This window comes from Acanthaster planci, linkage group LG01 (assembly GCF_054643075.1).
Source record: "Acanthaster planci isolate LZ-2023a linkage group LG01, COTS_SCS, whole genome shotgun sequence".
In the NCBI taxonomy this organism is placed as follows: domain Eukaryota; kingdom Metazoa; phylum Echinodermata; class Asteroidea; order Valvatida; family Acanthasteridae; genus Acanthaster; species Acanthaster planci.
In genome coordinates, this window is record NC_141777.1 from 37,201,194 (window position 1) to 37,220,807 (window position 19,614).

Genomic DNA, 19,614 nt, shown 5'->3' on the forward strand with positions numbered 1-19,614 from the left:
TAAAGTAAAAACGTGGAATGCACATTAGAATCAGCAATTATTAGAATTGTTCACACCTCCAGCGGGGCCAACGGTCTTTCCTTTGAAAGAGGTTAATCAGGTCGGCTATTCCATTTTAGTCATACGCAATCTCGTCTCACTTGTGGGAATTCAATTTCTTCTATATTACGTGACAGGTGCTTTGTGGATCATAAATAAAATCTGATTTTCCAAGAAAAACGTTTTTACGGCGGATCTTGAAACAGCTTTTTCTTAACGCAACTTTGTACGAAATATTGTGGCGGCCGGAAAATGAGTAACGTAGAAAGGGAAAAGCTTATTAACGCTTTCCAGGGCAATAACGCCGAGAAAGGCCTGTAAACTTTTATTCTTTTCATGCTTTCCCTGCGTTTTTTCCCCATTAACTATTTATACGGGGACTGTGTGGACGCCGGTCTTATAATCCCGTTATTATTAATTTTCGAACATAGATTTTTTCTAAATGGTTTTAAGTTCCTACATGGATGTCCTCTACACCCTGAAACCATTAAATCCGAAAAGAAAACAGGAAAAGGTAGTGGGCTTTGACCTTAAACAGTTCTATGTTTGCTTGCAGTAACTGCTCCGAAGGTAACAAGACACATGAAATAGCCTTTGGCTTTGCTATCTACCGCGGTACCGGGGTAGAATTACCCAGGCACGTGCCTTCTGGAAAACCACAAAGCTTTTAACAGGCCCGACAGCCTTCACAAGGTCGTTCATGGGTCACGGGCAGGTACAGGCCGGGCCTGGGCTAGCCTTTGCTCAAGGCGCCTGTCACAACCCCGGGTCCCCCTACCCTCTGACACACAATGTGTGCACGGTAAATTATGCAGTACACTCAAGCAGATAATTTAACTTCAAAATTCAATGAAAACTAATTTATTTATAAATATACAAACCACAAAAACAATTGACTGAAGGGGTAGCAAAATGCAGAAGATCAACAGTTTAAAAACAAAATGGGTTTCATAGAAACTAGAAGGCTGGTGGGCTGGTTAATAGTTACCACTAGCCCAAATTCGGACAGTTCAAAGGGAGAGTTGGTCACTTGTCCGATGCGCCGCTGTTACATGACTCTCAGCCGATCCTAAGCGAGGAGGATGCAGGCGAGTCGGGGCTGGACTTAGCAGACCAACAGGCAGGTAGGTAGCCGCCCCCCTGCGGCAGACTTGCTGTTCCTATCCAGCCAATGCAGGACCTGGCTTGATCGTGTCTCGGTACTCAATGAGGTCCACTTACGGGAGCTCCGACTCCGTAATAAGGAGCCCTGAAATATTGAATAATCATATCCATGTTTGCTAATACACATGTACATCTTACGGCAAACATTTGTGCACCGTTTGAGTTGACCATCGGTCACTAAAATTGGCTTTTGAACTCCCCATTGTCACAGGTATATAAAGTAATAGCACTTACATATACTCGACAAAACATAATGGCTACATATTAGAAAATAATTAAAAAGAACACTCACAGTATATACTGGCTCCTGAGGTCTTACAGCACACTGCAAATTGTCACAGCCTACCCTTCCTCTTTAAACTTTTCTCCTGAAAATTTGGGGCAGCTAATCGCTCTCCCAACTTATGGCTACCGCCAACACTGGATTTTCAATCCACATTAACAAGGTTAAAAAGCTTAATACAATTCTGGCTTGAGAGCTATCGCTCAAACTTGTGCTATCGCACCACAGGCCTGTCAGTGTGTGACACACACTGAGAACCACACCCCAGTATTTAAGGCTATCACTGCTGGACAACGCCTCTGTGAGCAGGCACTATAAAACACTATTCGGGTCCCCATGCCTGGTGTGTACCCATGCAGGTGTGAACAATACAGGACCCCACCTTACTTTGCATAAAAGGGCATATAAGGAAATTTGGCCAACTTGGCAACATACAGTTTGTGTCTTCAAATTAATTAAACACTTGGCGTAAAATATCATTGACTTGTGACAGCGCCCATAAACGAAAAAGAATCACGTGCAGGTAAGATCCCATACGCGTCGATAAGTTTAATTTGACTGCACTTATTTGAAAAAAGCAGCATGTAGTTTCGAATGCCCATAGACGAAGTGGAATGATGGAAAAGAAACCTTGATCAGGAAAGCTACAAAAGTGTGCAAGCAAACGAATTCAAATGCCAGAAAAGGGAAAGGCACCCCCTCCCTGTGAATGCTTGTTGACGAAAAAGAGCGGAGTTGTGCTGAGATTGACCGGGGGAAAAGTGAACAAATCAACATGTATACACAAATATACCAGGTAACAATCGCCTTTACCGACTCGGAGTAGTTCACACTTTCAACTTCTATTTGTGCAGAAACGTTTACACTCATATTGACAACAGCATCCGGGTTATGTACTTAGAGAGGATACGTACGACCCCCGCGCACGGTTACTACTCTTCCAGCGGTGGCGCTCTTCAGTTAGTGTTCGATGTTCGCGTCTGATTGGTCAATGGGCCGATTGCGAGTTGTTTTGAAAAAGTTACCACTTCGGTCAAAGGTTACAAAATTAAAGCCCGTTACCGTTAGCACAACAAGTTGATCGATCTCCTGCTGAGGAAGTGACACTCAAAAGACGTCAACATTTACAGGAATCGTAAGTCTTTGTGTTTTCTGATCATGGAATAATAAAAAAAAATGGTCTGATTGATAGAGCATGCCAAGCAAGGACAGATTGACTGTTTCAGTGAATTACGTATGAATGAGGCCCTAAAAAAGGCTGTACCTACATCATACATGATGTAGGCTGCGGGCAGTGGTTAGCCCCACTAGTACAATGGTGGTCCGCCCCGCTCCCACGTAAGAGTTGCCCCAGTCACTGTTTACTTCCTTAAATAGGCTACATGTACATCCAGAAAAGTTACTAGGAGGGAAAATAGCACGTTGTTTACTTAGAAAACAGTCGTCTTAGACATGTTACAATTTTTCAGACCAGTCTCACTGACCAGTTTGTGCATAGGTCCTAGCGTGTCAACTGGTCAAGTGGCATCCATGATGATAGTACAGTGTATACCCCCAAAACTGTGGGGTCCGACATCCGCTCCACTCCCACTGGACCCCACAAGTAGATGTAGCTACTTCATGGAATACTTCCCCTTTGGCTTTGCAAATCATCTTTTTAATATTTGGACATAGTCGGGCAATCCAACCATGTCCAGATGATTACGTGGCTTAGGCCATGGCATGCATGAGAATAGAAATTGTTGATAATTTGCGTCCTAACAATTCAAAAACACATGAGGCAGTTTTTTATTTTCCATCATTCATTATTTTATTTCAACCTCCAAGTAGGCGTAGGCCTACAGACATAACACACTTTTCAAAAACATGTACAAGCAAAACCAAAAGTCATGCTGAGGGATGAGGCACCGTACATGTACATCATGTAGGCTTGTGATCAGTTCACAGATCATCACATCATCATCATCAAGTCCTGCAGTAAAATGTACATTATAAACATGCAAGCCGATCAAATGCACATGGGTCGGCCATAGCTCATGAAGGCATCTGGTCTTTTTGGTCTCTTCATTACAAATAGTGAAATTTTTGTAAATAATGATTTTGGGGGTGGTGGCATTGGGACATACGGGCGGTGGAAGCAAATCTACAACTTCTATTCTCATGGCAGGGGTTAGCGTAACGGTTCTTTCCTTGCTTTGTACCAATGAGGCCCGGGTTCAAGTCCCAGCTTAGCCCAGGCTTTATTAAGTGCATATGGTTCCAGTCCATACTCGCTCTCGCAGGTTTTCTCTGGGTACTCCGGTTTCCTTCTGCCTCTAAAATTGGACCTTCTTCCTAACTCAGAAGGGACCCCATTGGAAATAAGTTGCAAAACTTTCATGGGCTATCCCAAGTATTACCTAATACCGAATCAATCCAATCCAACCCAACCCAATCCAATCCAACTCAATCCAACCCAATCCAACCCAATCCAACCCAACCCAACCCAATCCAATCCAACTCAATCCAAACCAATCCAACCCAATCCAACCCAATCCAATCCAACCCAATCCAACCCAATCCAATCCAATCCAATCCATGGCCTTACAAGTAGCTCTACTGATCCAGTACAAAATTCGAAAAAAAGGAGTACTGTAGTCAGGTAGTAAGGCTCCAGTGAATAGAGCTAGGCCTTTGTGAAATATCACATGCCCTATGGTTTATGGTCCGCGTAACCAACTTTTTTTGCCAAAATTTTTACCATCTTGCCTCTCATCGCAAGACGATCCACACATCTGCCATTTGCAAGATGTATCAAGTATTGTAAGTTTCATGTGCATATTCCATTGAATGGGCCTGATGTATGTTGAAAGTTTTCAAAGTCAAGTGGGCATTTTACCCCAGTTTAACCTTTGTAGTGATGACTTGTTTTGTTGTTTTTTAGCTTTCCAAGATGGGTGATGCTAGAGCATACCAAGCTGTGATGAATGCTGGCGGTGGGTTCATCCGATGGGATTGGAACAAGAACAAGTATGTGTGGGTCAGCAAGAGCGACTTACAAAAGCAGGCCAGCAACAAGGTCTGTATATTACGTTAAGCGTTATCTTTTCTCTCAGGTACCTAACAATCGTGTCAGCTCCATTTCCCCACCCTTCCCCAGGTACATGTGCTCCCAAGGTCTCATCTTATCAGACACATTGTATGTCAGTGTTTGCACATGAACATTTCTGGGGATGGGGGATTTTGTCACTTTGAAGGTGGCAATCTCCACGTCTCATGTGGGACTGCTCGATGGGGTGGGGGAAAGGGTGTGGAAGAAACGCCCACGATCAGGAAAGGGTTCCATACACAGATATCACTTGATACCCTGTCCACAAACCAAAGGAGAACGGTCTGCGTATTTCTGTTTTCCAAGTGCATGCTTCAATATTTTCCCTGCTAAATTTGACTTTTTAGGAGGTGTTTTTACTAGTTGATGGCTGATAGACAAGTGCATGGGAAAATCAGTGATGTCCGTGGCCGGTATGGAACTTCTTCCAACAATGGATTGGCGCACAATCCCTCATGCACTTAGTTTTCTGCATCTGCCAAGATATCATAGTTAAACCCTGAATCCACACACACAGGTGCATGTACATGTGCATGTACGTTCACTCGGTGAGAGGTTCCATTGATCACTGCGCTACACTGTTGACCTCTATCGTGAGGCAACCGTTCAAAGCAACGTAACCAAAGTGAGGCTGGAAGGAAAAACAGTCTGTTCCCTTTTTTCAGTATGTGAAGTTGTATTACTGTTGCCAATTGGTGTGCAGGGAACAGGACAAACATAGCAGCATCATGATATAGATCTATAGGACACTGTTCTATTTGGTTATGATCTCTACATCATGTACGTGTACATTTATGACATGCATGCACATGTACATGTTTATCCTTGCTCTGCCCTGACAACAAATTATGCATGAAGAGAAATATGCACCTGTACATGTACACTGTACTTGTAGGACTGTTGTTGGACTTTGTACCTGTATCTCCCTCAGCTCATTCGCTGTAAAGTTCTCTTTCAGATTTTATTTTAGCCATGCGGAATCCTTTTTCAAGGGTACAGTATCATTGGCAGCCTTTGGGACTGTTAGGCATTCTATGTGTAATTGTGAATGGTAAAAACATGTTTCGTGTTCTTTTACATGTAGTTGCATATTGTCATATTCCCGATGGACATATTTAACCAAGTTTCTTATTGTTACATGCAGAAACCAACAGCACCGTCACCTTATGAGCAGAACCTCGCAGTTCTCAGAAAGTGAGTACCACAGTTCTCCTTAACCCCTTCATGCCGGGACCTGGCTAGAGCCGCCATAAAAATTGAGATCCTCAGCCCGCTTTTCAGCTATTATTCTTGGCCCGCGCTTGAGCGAACATGGTGAAAGAAGGCAGACCCTGGCTTCTATATATGGTGATTGGCCTTTGTGTGTAGCTCAGAAATGAAAAGACCGAATTTGCATCATAATCACCAGCTTCACAGTAGTCCCCACTTTGAAAAGAGGCAACGGGAATGTGGAAGCATGAGTAGAGCCGCATGCCACCAAACAATCTGCCTTTTCACCGTGTAATTCAAAGCGTGCAGAGCACGCAGGGCCCAAAATCGAGAATTTGCGGTTTGGCAGGTGGCCTTCGTGGCCAAGCAAGGCTGGAATTCTTGGAGTCGGCTTTTGGAAAGAAATTCCCATCGTCAAGGGGTTAACTAGCCGTAACAAGTAAACACATGACTTTCTGCTTGAATTATGAATTTGTTTGCTGATGTTTTTTGCTCATTTGGGCAGCAATATCCCTGAAACTTTGACATGCTTCTCTCGCCAAAAGATGAATTTGCCGGACAAGGGGTTCTGTGCAGTGGAAATCCTTGGTAATAATTTTGCAGAGTTAAATATGCCAAGGCATCATTCAAATTGTAAAGCACAATTACAAAATGCTTTGTTTGTGCTAAATGTACAACGCCCTTTTTAAAGTTGACCTCAACGCAAAGCAGTTGTCTTCATCAAAATGTTTGAGTGAATACAAAAGCGAAAGTCTTGACTCGCGTTTCTCCCCATGTTGTGGTTGGACACTTCACTCCATCCTCAGTAACTTTAAGTGTTGGAGGTTGTACCTGAGTCCTGAGCAAATATTTGTACACGTGTTCTTATTCATTTTTGTGAAGGCAGCAGAACCACAAGCAGCCATCCTTCAAAGTTCCGGTCAAGAAGGCCTACCGACAACCTCTGGTGATGTCAAACAAGCAAGTCAAGGTGTGTTTGTCATCCATCTTTCTCTTCTCGCATGCAGCTTGATTAATTAAAATCTGTTGATTGAAACAAGTTGTACGGCGTACGTGTACCTCATTTCTAACATTTCATCCCCTGTCATGCTGATGGGCAGGTGAGGGGCCATTTTCTTAACTACGGTACTTGCTGACGGTATTAGTCCGCATTGTACATTTTCAGGTTGCAGTGGAATTTTCAACCAAAATTAACCGACTTAGTAACATGACAAGATAGCACAACCACAGTCCTTTTAAAACAGTTTGACCTTACAAATGCTTTAAAATCTATGTGGTCATTTGTTCAAGATATATGCAACACTATCGCTTTTTTGAAACTCCACGTTTCGTGTCGTGGAGTGATATTTGCCACGATGTCCTGCTGTAGCCCTGATCGTTTGAAGGCTCTACCACTGCTCAACCTTCTGCAGACTAGTTGTATTTGTGTACAAAACCCAGTGTGGCAATTAGTATATATGTAGATGTCACTCTGCATATCACACTACATGACCTGTACACGTGTACAGAAAGTGCTGAAGTAAATGTAAATAATCTTTTGCTAAGAAATGATATCAAAGTTAGAAACATGCCAATGAAGTACCACTCACCTTCTGTTCTCTTAAGTGCAAAAGATTAAAGTGAAGTTAGTTCACAGCTTAACTGTTGACAGATGAAATGCTCCGGAAGTCCTCTGTGCCTTTAACAGTTGTAGAACAGGTGCGTTGTAGAATTTTAGTCTCAAAGTAATGGGGTTATTTTGGGAGGAATTTGTTTTGCATATTTCTTGTGCTCACTGGTCAAGGTCCGAGTTTGCTCACAGGTGGTTTTTCTTTTAAAACGATGATTTCGAGAATGATAACTGAACTTAACCCAGTGCCTGACTGAATCATTTCCATCCTGTTCAGTCCTTAAGTAAGACATGTTTAATGCGAATGTGTCAAAGTACAAAGATGCGTTCCTGTATTACTGCCTGTTGTTTTCCCAAGTCAGAAGCAGATGTCGTCATTGCTTTTTAAATTTCATTTCAGCCTTCCGGACATGTTGCAAAAGGCCAGAAAGTGCCCTCTCCTACCAAGAAGGCAGCCCAACCTGCAGGGGGCTGCCATCCTAGCAGGGAAGACTTGATTAAGATGAGAGAGAGGGCCAACAAAGAGAATCTGCCCCCGCAGCAAGGAGGCAGAGGGGAGGCGTGCGCACCTGCGCCCCCGCCCACCGAGGTCAGTGGTCACAAAGTGAAATGAGCAGTTTGTTGTCCAGTGCATCCAGGGCTGAACCTTGAGAAACGAACCACCCTCGCTGGCATGAAAAGAGTTGCACCAGAAGAGTAGGACGGTGATCAGTAACGCAGTTAGACATTGGCAGAGTTATGCGAGGAGAGGTTGTTACTGTAGTTGCACTGTGACACTCAGGCGTGTCCGTGAGGCGCATGTACATGTATCTCAGTAAGTTACAACACCGTATTGGTTGAAGAATCATGTGACACGTGTACGACACCTGACCAAATGCATGAAGCCAATCATCACAGTAATGGCCCCTAATATGGGCATTTCACAATAGTGTGCCTCCAAGAGTTTGCGGCGTGTTGGCCAATCACAATACGTGAAATCTGTCGACCCAATGCACATTTGGAAAGGGTCGACAGATTTCTTGCAATGTGATTGGCCAACGCATTGCCAACTCTTGGAGGCACACAATTGTGAAGTGCCTGTATTCTGGTAGAAATTACTCAAGTCCGGTCTGTACAAATGACTGTTGATAAACTGTACTAAGAATGTTTCCCTTCCTGCTGAAGTTTTTTCCTAATTTGCTTTTCCCCTGAGTTCTGTGCTTGGCTGTTGGTCTTAGCTACCTTTGTTGAATCAGTGGTGCAGTTAGGGTGAAATTTGTGAGAGTGCACCCAGAGGGTGCAATTTTTAAGGGGTACTGAAAGCTAATGAACTGTGGGTTGTACATGTATATGGGTCGAGTACCTTTCCACATTTCAAATGAGGGGGCACTGACTTCCCCTGGGTGAATCCCCCTCCTTTTGACTCTGGGGATTTCTTGTCCTCAGACATAGGCCTAAACATGCATGGCCACGCAATGTATATGTACATGTATGTACACATGTGCTGCCACAACCCCTCCCCAATTATGCCATCGTAGTGAATCAATACTTTTTTAATGAAACAGTTTGATGCACAGAATTTGCTGGGTAATTCAAAGCACAGAGTACATGTTCTCAGGTTTTTACAAGCAGAAAGCATTTGCAATGTCTGTACATTCAGCTTAATAAGCTACCTCAAAACACCAAACCTGTACCGAAGCCCATCTTTTAACCACTACCAGCCGGGGACTCCGAAATCGGAGCCGTATGGTTTATATGTGTGGCCGGGGTCTCCGAACTCGGACAAAGGAAACAGGGCCCTGTAACAAAAGACCGTACTCCGAACAAAAGACCAGGCTGCTGGGCATGACCGGCATTTTTTCACTCTCAAAAGTGGTGATAATCCAGCGTTATTTTTAAACCGTATACCAGGGTTTGGGGTATTTAGAGCAAGCAGATTACCACCGGGGACAAAAGCTCTCCACCACCGCAGGGATGAGCCACACAGCACCGCTGCATGCTAATCTGGCCCCTATTGAAAAGAGGTCAGCAGTGCACTGAGCCAGGTTCGTGAACAAAAGACAGTTGTATAACACCGCACAATCTGGGCTCTGTTTACAAGGCTGCAGGCCTGGCTGAAATATTCGGGCGTCAATGAAGGTCACCTGTCAACTTAGAGTAGTGCCTGAAGATTACTCCGTGCGGCTATAAACGACTGTTAAATGGAATGATGAATTGTTGAAGGATTTTGAAAACGGAAAAAATGATAGTCATGCCGGCCCAGCATCCTCAACGTTGAAAAATGCCCGGGCCCGAAGTGGTTAAGAACCAGAAATGGCAAACAGTGAGTCACGTCACAACGGTGCCCACAATTCAAAAATTAGGATTTGCATTTCTTTGATTGTATTTGTAGGGGAAAGACGTTTGTGGTTGAGCCATGTGAATCTCTTTCCATATCGCAAAGTGATGTGTGCATACCACACAAAAGTGGGAAGTTAAACACTACGTTTCAGTTTCTGTAGAGTGGAATTAGGCAGTGAGTGATGCAGTCCATGACAAGTTCTTTCACGAGATCAGTCATATGCAAATGTAACAGGGAGAACAATGACAGAGGAATGCTTCCTTCACAGTTCATTTTAATAGCTTGTGACTTGGCTTACGATTGGATGACCTGTGACTTCAGATGGACTTGCGATGGGCTTGACTACAACACTGGCAGAGGGAGGCTTACATTTGATTTTATTCACTTGCAATCTTTTTTCCAAAGTCTAAGCAAATCACTGTTTTTGGTTGTTTTGTTTTTTAAATTTTATTCATTTTGCTTGTTTTGTAATGACAGCTTCTAGCTGGCCACAGCACTTTTGTGTCCATCATATCCAATCGTCAGATCCACCTCAATGCCGCCCTGACTTTCTGGAGGAAGAATCCTGGTGCCCTCGTCTCCTACCTCAACCGTACAGCTGACGATTCGGTTACCGTGGACGTACTGCCAGTTTTGACACTGAGGTATTGTCTATCACAGCGCTGCCGTTTTAGGGGGAATTCAAGTTGTGTCTCAGGCCTTGCATATAAGTGAACCGACTCTCATTGTCACACATTTTAATAGGCGATATGAAATGTTTGTAAAAGCATAATTGAAGCAAGCCATCAAAGGTATGCTGCAGGACGAAAAATATGAGAAAAAGGCAAAGCCCACGTCTTATACTGGAGCAACATGATAATGACGAATGAACATGTACATGCAAAAGAATAACAGCACTTGCACAGGTGGTGACCTTTAGGCCATTTTGTCAAAGGATTCACAAGTTTACACTAGAACTAGTTTCACTGTCTTAATTTACCCTGTGTGATGTTCACGTGGCTAACCAAAAACTTGCCTACAATAATAGGCGATCTCAGGAACAATGTGTGATATCATGATATCAGATGCCCTTTGACCTGACCCTTTTACTCACAGATCAGTGAACTAATTTCTTGAACACGGTATGTCTTTCATTTCAGTTTAGTACGTCAAACACCTCAGGTTAAGCAGATATCAATGGGCGCCTGGCTGGAATTTCTCCCCACCCTTCACAGGCTGCTTGGCAGCAAATTTGCAGAGTGAGTACCATGACCCAAACATTGACTGGATGCTAAAATGTGGTCTCCTTGATTGATCCATGAAGTCCACCCCTCATGTGACCAGTCACAACAGTGATTTATGTCCCACTTGCCTGCCAAGGAAGTCTGACATCCATGTGTGTGCAGTATGACAGACATAGATAACGCATGCAATATAGCGACCTTTAATCGACAACTGGTCAAGTCTCCCTGGTAATCAGTGCACAAAGCATCCTCTTGGGTACCAGGCAACATTGACTAGTAGTTGACAGTCGCTGATCAAGCTCGGCTCTAGATTGGTCCACTGCAGTCTTGATCTTGATTGGTGTACTGATGAGACTTTACAATATAAGATTACTCGTAGCTGAGCCTGTTGAGTGCTGCTAATTTTTTTCCCAACTGTCCATATCAACCTGAAAACTGAGGGCAGTGCAAATTGTTCTAAGAGACCCACTTTAGGGAGTCAGTGGACACCTACTGGATGCAGTGCTGGGGCTCACGTACACATTATCGCCCAGAGTGGTCATTACTGATTTTTATTTGAATGCGCATAAACCTGGAGCATCTTTCAAAGACAGAGATATTGTACATTTTTAATTACTCCAGGCATACGGAACATAATTATCCCTGAATTCATGAGAGTTGTGAGTGAATTATTATATTGCACATGCTTCAGCAATTTACGTGACTTAAGAGTTTGGATTTTTGATGATAGTAGAGGCAGGTGTTGTTTTGTGCAACTTCAATCTTTCCAGTCACACTCGTACATTTTGTGATTACAATGCAGCTATATAAAGGTATGTCTAGATCTGATACGGACGCTCATCCGACACTGGTCTAAAGAGTTAGAAGAGCAGAAGTGTCCACAGAATGCAGCAAACCTCCTTCAAAGCCAGTAAGTGAAATTCCACTTTCAGCCCTTAAGGAGGTGTAACGAATTGTAGGGTCAAGGGTTCAAATCCTACAGCTGGTTTAATAGAGGTTGTGACTTCGGGCAAGTTACTTTACCTGCATTGGTCTCCAAGCAGGGTATAAATAATACCTGTGAGGACAGAGATGGTTGTTAATTGATTAGCCATTAGTGAATGAACCTGTACCTAAGGAAATGGCAGCAGGAATCTGTGTACTCCCTAGGGGGCTAGAAATGTGTATAGGCCCGGTCAACATGTACATGTATAATTCGCTCTTTGCGCGCTGCCGCCATAGGCATGCAGAGCCTTGATCTGGCAGCTTGAAACAATAGATATAGCCAGATCAGTGATTCCCGTGTATGTTGCATGTCATTTTGCTTGTGCTCCATTACTTCTTATACTGTGCAATTGGACAAAGTGATTCTGACGCGATAGTACAAGCTGCCAGTTCCAGGCTCTGCATGCCTATGGCGGCAGCATGCAAAGAGCGAATAATGATGCACAGCCTTGAGCATCAATCGTGATGGATGTGTGTGCTTTATAAATACCTATTAGTATTATTAAAACGTTTTTGAAATGAGACTGACACTTAAGTTTGGCGCCTTTGAATTGCAGATACTGTGAGATGCCGTGCGCGTTATAAATAATTTGATACTTTATTAGTATCACGTGTATGTTTGAGTGTTTTTTTCCAAAACTTGCTTTTCCAAAACAAAAATTCTTGGCATGTAAAAACCCGTGAAATTCCCAAATGAGCATAACTGAACTCAAGTATCTACATGTAAATTGGGAGGCAGAATAAGCAAGTTCGGTATGCAGACAGCACATGTTCAAACTGAAGTGCGTTGAGGTCATTTGAGAACATTTGCACATGTACCTGCACATGTGGGAAATGTTCTGTCAGGAGAGCTGCATGCAGACTCATGCACTGAACATGTTTGATCTGGCGTGACCGTGACATCGGGTGCTCTGTTTAAAAAATCACCTTTGAAATACTGAACTGGCTTGTTGAGGCCTGCACGTGTACGTGTGAACTCTCTCCATAATTTGTTTGAAAACTTTAAAGATGAAAAGTTTGGAGACCATTCATTCCATTTTGCAGGAGTGTCTCTGGAATCTACAGTGGCCTGATTTCCATGTCAGATGCTGTGAATGCGTTAGCACAGAGGAAAGGGAGTGTCGGCAAAAAAGCTAAGGTACAAGTCATCCGTATCGTTGATTATTAGAGGTCAAAAGGTTTTACCTGTAAAAATACAGTGCCATATCAGTAAAGATAATAGACATGGACTGAATTTGTTTCAGGAGGGGTCAGGACTTGTTTGAGAGGGGGGGTGCAGAGTGTGGTGGAAGGGGATTAGTTCTGAGGTGTTTTTAGGTGATTTGATTTCCTTAACTTCCCTTTTTATTTCTCTGTCATTTTTCTGTCTTTCCCTTTTTAAAAGTTTTCCTGTTGAGGGAAAGCACCCCCACCTGACGCCCACTGCCAAAATACATGCAGCAGTTGTAAATGCTGTTCTCAAGAAGATGACTCTTTTTTTATTCCAAGCTCCCTCTGTGATCTTACCTGGGAACTTTCTTTTCCTCTGAACAAATTTTCCATTCTGCCGGAAACCAATGCGGCATTCTTTGTATGTGCATGTATTCTGACATGACCACTGTCTGACCACTTTCTGAGTGCAGTGTCATGCAGTGAGCTAGCTCTACCTTTTCCATCGTACCAGATCCTCCAAACTTTCCAGGGGACTTTTAAGAATTGGGATCGTTGAAGATGGGGGGCAAGACTTCCTCTTTTGTTGTGTCTTTGTTCGCATTACTCGCCGACTGTTCAATAGCGAAGGTTTGTCGCTCACCTCGCTTCACTCACCAACGTACATGTACATGTACCTTACAAGCACAGCATTTTTGAATCATTCAAACATTTAAAATTTAGTCATTTAAAATTTTACTGAATCATGAGAAACGCCAAAGGAAATAAGTAATTTACTTGGTACAATATACAATATATGTGTATACACCCAAAGTTTAGTAAGCGAATGAGTTTGAGCATTGTGTCCACCAGAGTTGAAGCACACCCTCACTGGCAAGGAAGAGACAGGCTTGTTGGAAATTTTTCAACTAGGCTCATGCATGTGCCCTACACATGCACGATAATGATACATCTAAACAGAAGCTGGTCACGTGTACTTAGTGTGTGCCCAACGCCCAATGCACATCTTGCACATGTGCATAGTGAGCTCCCACCAAAGGACCTTCACTGCTGTGTAAAACCACACCCGCTCCTGTTGCCACTCGGAGTGGACGGCAAACTCACCCCAACCTGAACTTCTACAGTGAGACACACAATCTGTAATGTTATACTGCACTTTCTACCTTTCTGTTTTTATCAGGTTGTTAAAGAACTTCTTGACAAGCTGTGAATGCTAGCGGTGAATGCCCAAGGCTGGCTGCTACAGGTATATGCACTCTTAATGGTACTTGTTGAGCTTGATCCTAGAAGAGCCGAGCGGATCTTCCCCCAGCCCCTCAACATTCTCTCAAATACATGTACAAGGCAGGAACTTGGTTCCTGAAGGGGCAAGGCAATTTCTCCTTTGCAAAGGGTACTTATATTGGAAAGTAAACTTGTCCGAGGGAACATTTCAATGTGCAGTACAGCAAAGACCAGGGGAATCAGGGCCATTGCCGTCAAAGCCCCCCCCCCCCCCCCCGCAAAGTTCCTGCCCTGCAGATATCACATGCTGAATCCAAAGGAGTTGTTCTGACACCAACTGTGTGAGATTTGGGACATGCCATTCTCATGTAATGCAGTGTCTGAGACAAGTCCGCCCAAATTGCATACCATTCTTTTTCCATTGATGTGCTCAATGCGTGATGTCCGATGCCCTTGATCCAATAAACATCAAATTCTTCAGTCAGATTAAACTGAAACTTCAAATTTGTCCTGATAATGGGTGTCTTTACATGCATGCCGAGTTACAAAGAGATCGGAATATGACAGCTTGGTTTTAAGAGGGAGGTAAAATTCCCTCCTGCCATTCATCAAACTTGCGCCAGTGAAAAGATGATTATGTATGAATATAAAGACGACAATGAAGGAATGTTCGGGTTTTAATGGAGGGAGGAAAACCCCACAAACGGTTTTTATGGGGAAGCCCCACTGAACCAGGTAAGGACAGAAAACTAGTCCACACACTGACCTAAACGGGACTCGAAGCTCTGGTTGTGGAGGCGGAAGGCAAAGAAAATACAGTTACGCCAACCTGACTCCCAAATCAACTGTTATCATTTGGTCTTGTTGACCACATCAATGGAAAGTTGTAAGAAGCCTCTACCGGTACCTTTGTACATGAATGAATCCCAGTATCTTGTATGTGTATTGTGTACCTGTACTTACTCCCTTGCGAGGCACCTGTCTATTGGTGTGTATTTATGGGTAGTACAGGAAGTTCAGGAACCAGGCACTCTATGGTACCCAGAGATACCCATGATATACATGTACCCATGAAAAGAACTGGTTCTTGGCATCATTGGTCAGGAACTCGGTTCTAGTGCACAGCCCTAAATGTGCCAGACCATAGAATTGATCAATAGATTAAAATGGCAGGTTGTTAATGAAATTTCTCTCCAGTTTTGGGTACTGTACCGTACTGTAACATCATTACTCAGTGTATAGAAAACAAGTTATACATGTCGCTTAGTCATTCAACAAGTCAAGTATTTGTTGTTTCAGTTTGGATGTTCCAAACTACGTAGGACATCCTATTTTTTAATGGTATCTTGATACATCAACACTTCCCATATGGGAGGATAAAGCCATCGTAGTAACAGTTTAGTACTAATGTACATGAATAACCACTATGCTGGCAAGTGCTCGTGCCTGTATAAGTATGCTAACTTCAAAAATCCGTCCACTGTTTGACTTAAACCAAGAGCAGCTGTAAATATTGTGACGCCAGTGTGGTACATTACCTCAGCTTGGTGTCACTTTCACCTTCACAATTTGAGCACTGTACTGTCAACGAGATGAGAATTCTATGAAAAAGGATCGTCTCATTAGCACATGTTAAAAAATAACTACCGGTACTTTTGTGTTAAATTCTTCACTGACCATCTGCAGTGTATATTCCGGGATCTATGTGTAAGCCCTTCGGGCGAGGCCTGATTTTAGGCTTGGTTTTCCTCATTTTAGATGACAATTGGCACCGTGACTGTACTGTACATTGTGCATAAACATTTTCTGGTATTTTAGACAAAAAATGTCAGGCCTACTTGTACTTCTAAATTACGTCTCTTTTTACATTGTATATGTAACATTTCTAGAACAATGTACATATTTTCTCGATCATTATTATGACAGCAAAATAAATACTACAATAAATTTTGTTTAGGTTTTAACAGATGCACACTTCAGTATTATGAGTACAAAATTAAACGACATTGAAATGAAATTGGAACCTTACAAAATATTCTTGGAAAAACGTTTTCTTTCTACTCTTCCTCCTGTTTGAATCAAATTTATCACTTTAATTTTTCACCTGTCTATTAAAATTATTGTAAACTTGAAAGTCAGACATAATGGGTCCAATGAATAGCACTGATTCACAGTACATATCACATCCTATGTTCATACGTGAACACAAAAAGGTCTAGTTACAACTGAGGGTTCAGCATCGATACATGTACATAGTGATGCATCATTCCATCCGCTACAGTGCTTCGATGTGGCTTGACGATGCAGAAACTAAGATCAATGGGAGGTGACAAACAGAAGAATTTGTGTCATTGCAGCATCCCATGGCGTGATGGGAATTGAGGGGATGCAAGATTTGATTTTGAAAGGGTGGACAGAGAACCACAAGTAATGAATGTACCAAGAGTTGCATGATGTCAACCCTCCACCCACAATGCAATGCACACCTCTGCTGACTCGTATGCGCCCTTCAATGACAGTGAAACGACGGTGCATGTATTGTCTGTCGCTCCTACAGAATTAGATTGAAGCTGAACTACTCGTACAAGTACATTTTAAGAAGGAACTTTGCATGCACAGACCTCTCAAAATGAGATCTCACTGGTCATGACTCTTCGGGTGCCTTTCCATATAATATGTACATCTTTATGGTGCGTTGCGTACATGATAATTCATGTGCTTCACTTTCATGGACACACAAATCGACTCCGTTGACATAACCAGTCGCTCCTTGAACGATTCTGACGGATACGTGCTGCTTGGCACAGGTGTTGACACGCATATGGAAAGATGCTTTTATCCTGGTTACATTATGAGTTGATTAAAGCCAGTGCTTGCAGCTAGTCTGACTGAAGTAAATGTGTATTTTTCAGCATGTTTTTCACGTCCCTTGATGCACAAATCTCTTGTTTTTGCTCTTAATTCTTTCAACTTGATGCACAAATCTCTTATTTTTGCTGTTTAATACATGTATTTCTTTCAACTTGGTCCGAATGCCATTCTAGATGGGGGAATTGCACTGTGAATAAAAAACATATGTCGGCCTTCAGGCATACAGAACTTCTGCAATCCTTAATTTGAGGACCCCTCTAATTTGCACGTGTCATATAAATGTCTTTCACCGCCAAAATTGGTACATGTAGAAATGTCACATTGTTTAGCAAATGTTCTCCCCACAATGACTCAGTCTTGTCCTCGTAAGAAAGGGGTGACTTCCTGAGGCCACAAAGGTCATTTGGACTCACAATATTTGTTACAAGTTTTAAACGTGAAACAAAACTGTAGGGGTGTCCTAAAAGTAAGGATTGCCTGTACATCAATCTTGATGGTTTATTGGTAGCTTCGTTATGCCCTCATACATTCCAGAGCCATATTGGGGCAGAGGCACGGGAAATAACACTCCCAAGAGCCAGTACTTTCCTAGCGTGTCCGTGACATTCTCCCAGATAGAGGTATCTGTTCCCCTCTCCCCATTGATGGCCTCATGGGTGGTCAGTCCCATCACCACAAGGAACATGTGCCAGACGAAGAAACCCAGCCCTGCCAGCGCTCCCGTCAGGCAGATGTACAGGAACAGGACCAGCAGTAGCTCGTGCAATCCCGCCAAACCCAGCAGCCACCGCTCGATGGACGACGGCAGCAGCGTGAAGAAAGTGAACGCCCCCCAAAACTTGGTCCGGAACGACACGTGCATGTACATGGCCGTGGTCAGCAGGGCGTACACCGAGACCAGGGCCGTATGCAGCGAGCAGTAGATAAAGTACTTCTGGTTGTGGTATCCGACGCACTTTCCCAGGACGAAGCAGTGGTGGTCCCGCTTCAGGACGCACTGGTCGCACACCTTGCAGTAATGGGCGCGGAAGGGAATCATAGGATAGCGGTTGGCACTTCGGGCAGATATGCGACGGCGCTTCTTCAAGCGGACGTCACAGGATGAGGCCAGCAAATAGTTCCCCATGGCATTGACGAAAAGATACAGGAGTAGCAGTTGAAGGCTGACAGCGGAGACTCCCAGAGCACGGGACAGCTCCGGCAATATGACAAACCACTCCAAGATGGCACCCAGCGTGGTGACAGTCATGTAATAGCTGACACCAATTACATTCAAAGCGGTTGTAACTGGCGTGCCAAGACTCCTTGAAATCCAGTTGTCGGTTTGTTTCAGTCCATCCGCACTGCCCATTTTCTCCCTAAGCCAGTCCTTTACTTATATCCCCTATGTTGCACATATGCATTCCATTAATACATGCCATATCAGCCCTCATAGGATGTAGTACTACCACCAGCCCTTGCAAACCTCAATACACCTGTGAATAGCTATAGAAAGAGTCGAATTGATTCCTATGTAACACCCGACTGAATGAATACACAGGCGGACAATTGCACTGCCAGTCCACCACAACACAACCAGACAATTGAAAGTGCAACTGAGGAACAGCCCCACCTAACCACATGACACCTCTTATAGTCTGACACTGTACATGGACGTGCACTGTTGTTAGGGGAAAAAATGCAGCATTTTATTGCACTAAACCAAACAATGCATTCACATGGATTTAAACATCAATAGAATACGTGGAAAAGGGATTCGCGGTGGTGTTTACTTTACATGTATCCATGGCAACAGGTCACAAGGTCAAATCCATAAATTTATTAATGTGCACAAGATAAGGGAGGGGTGACTTACATGTGTGTTAATAGTACTGTGTGTCATTTAAAATCTACATGTACATGTATGTCTATTTGTCTTGTCTCATTTGTGTGTGTATTTGGTCTTTCTCACATGGATGGGAAGGACATTTTCCAGTGTACACATCGTTTGGAATTACAGTGTGTACTGTTTTGGTTCTCTACACCATTCTAAATGTATGTGTCACTGAAAAGAGTGAACTGAAGAAAACCCAGCACAAAAACTCATTTTCTCTGAGTTTAGGAAAATAGTTACATTTACTGCTGCGAAAGAGAAAAATTTGTTCCTTTTGGAAAGGTGTCCTTGGAAAGGTTTCCCTTTTGAAAAATGTGTTCCTGTAAATTTATGATATTTGGACCCAACAGCTGTTTTTTTCACAGCAACAGAGAGAGATCTGGAGATAAGGAACTTCATCTTTTTACATAAAATCACAGTCAATTATTCTTGCCGAGTACTTGCAGTGTCCAATTTCAAGTTTAGTTTTACAATTTCAATCAGCTGATCGGTCGCTTTCAGCCGAGACTGACAGGTGTGCTTCAGAAAAGTAACACTAATAAAGATGACTGAACACTTAATTTTAAAACAGAGAGATG

At 43.1% G+C, this 19,614-nt stretch overlaps 3 protein-coding genes across 5 annotated transcripts in view; 1 reads left to right on the forward strand and 2 right to left on the reverse strand.

Annotated features, from left to right (window-relative positions):
• LOC110982360 (HHIP-like protein 2) overlaps window positions 1-19,614 on the reverse strand; it is a 304,779-nt gene that overhangs the window by 36,731 nt on the left and 248,434 nt on the right. The window lies entirely within an intron of this gene.
• LOC110981406 (uncharacterized) lies at window positions 2,462-16,325 on the forward strand. 3 transcript variants are annotated; one of them, XM_087139503.1, is made up of 10 exons: window positions 2,462-2,621; window positions 4,410-4,544; window positions 5,719-5,768; window positions 6,666-6,753; window positions 7,793-7,981; window positions 10,190-10,356; window positions 10,852-10,950; window positions 11,738-11,845; window positions 12,964-13,057; window positions 14,249-16,325. In XM_087139503.1, the coding sequence occupies exons 2-10, from the start codon at window positions 4,419-4,421 to the stop codon at window positions 14,276-14,278; spliced, it is 951 nt and encodes a 316-aa protein (XP_086995629.1). In that variant the 5' UTR covers window positions 2,462-2,621; window positions 4,410-4,418; the 3' UTR covers window positions 14,279-16,325. The 3 variants fall into 3 exon arrangements, with proteins under 3 accessions (XP_086995629.1, XP_086995634.1, XP_086995632.1); XM_087139508.1 differs by lacking the exon at window positions 7,793-7,981; XM_087139506.1 differs by lacking the exons at window positions 2,462-2,621; window positions 4,410-4,544 and adding an exon at window positions 5,356-5,567.
• LOC110981427 (palmitoyltransferase ZDHHC22-like) lies at window positions 15,579-19,544 on the reverse strand. Its single transcript, XM_022239000.2, has one exon. The coding sequence runs from the start codon at window positions 18,512-18,514 to the stop codon at window positions 17,648-17,650; it is 867 nt and encodes a 288-aa protein (XP_022094692.2). The 5' UTR covers window positions 18,515-19,544; the 3' UTR covers window positions 15,579-17,647.

Excerpts from the sequence above, each read along its gene's own strand:
- LOC110981427 (XM_022239000.2), bottom strand. The coding sequence starts at position 18,514 with ATGGGCAGTGCGGATGGACTGAAACAAACCGACAACTGGATTTCAAGG.
- LOC110981406 (XM_087139503.1), top strand. The coding sequence starts at position 4,419 with ATGGGTGATGCTAGAGCATACCAAGCTGTGATGAATGCTGGCGGTGGG. Across the intron at positions 7,982-10,189 it reads CTGCGCCCCCGCCCACCGAG|CTTCTAGCTGGCCACAGCAC; the intron begins GTCAGTGGTCAC and ends TTGTAATGACAG. Across the intron at positions 10,357-10,851 it reads CTGCCAGTTTTGACACTGAG|TTTAGTACGTCAAACACCTC; the intron begins GTATTGTCTATC and ends CTTTCATTTCAG.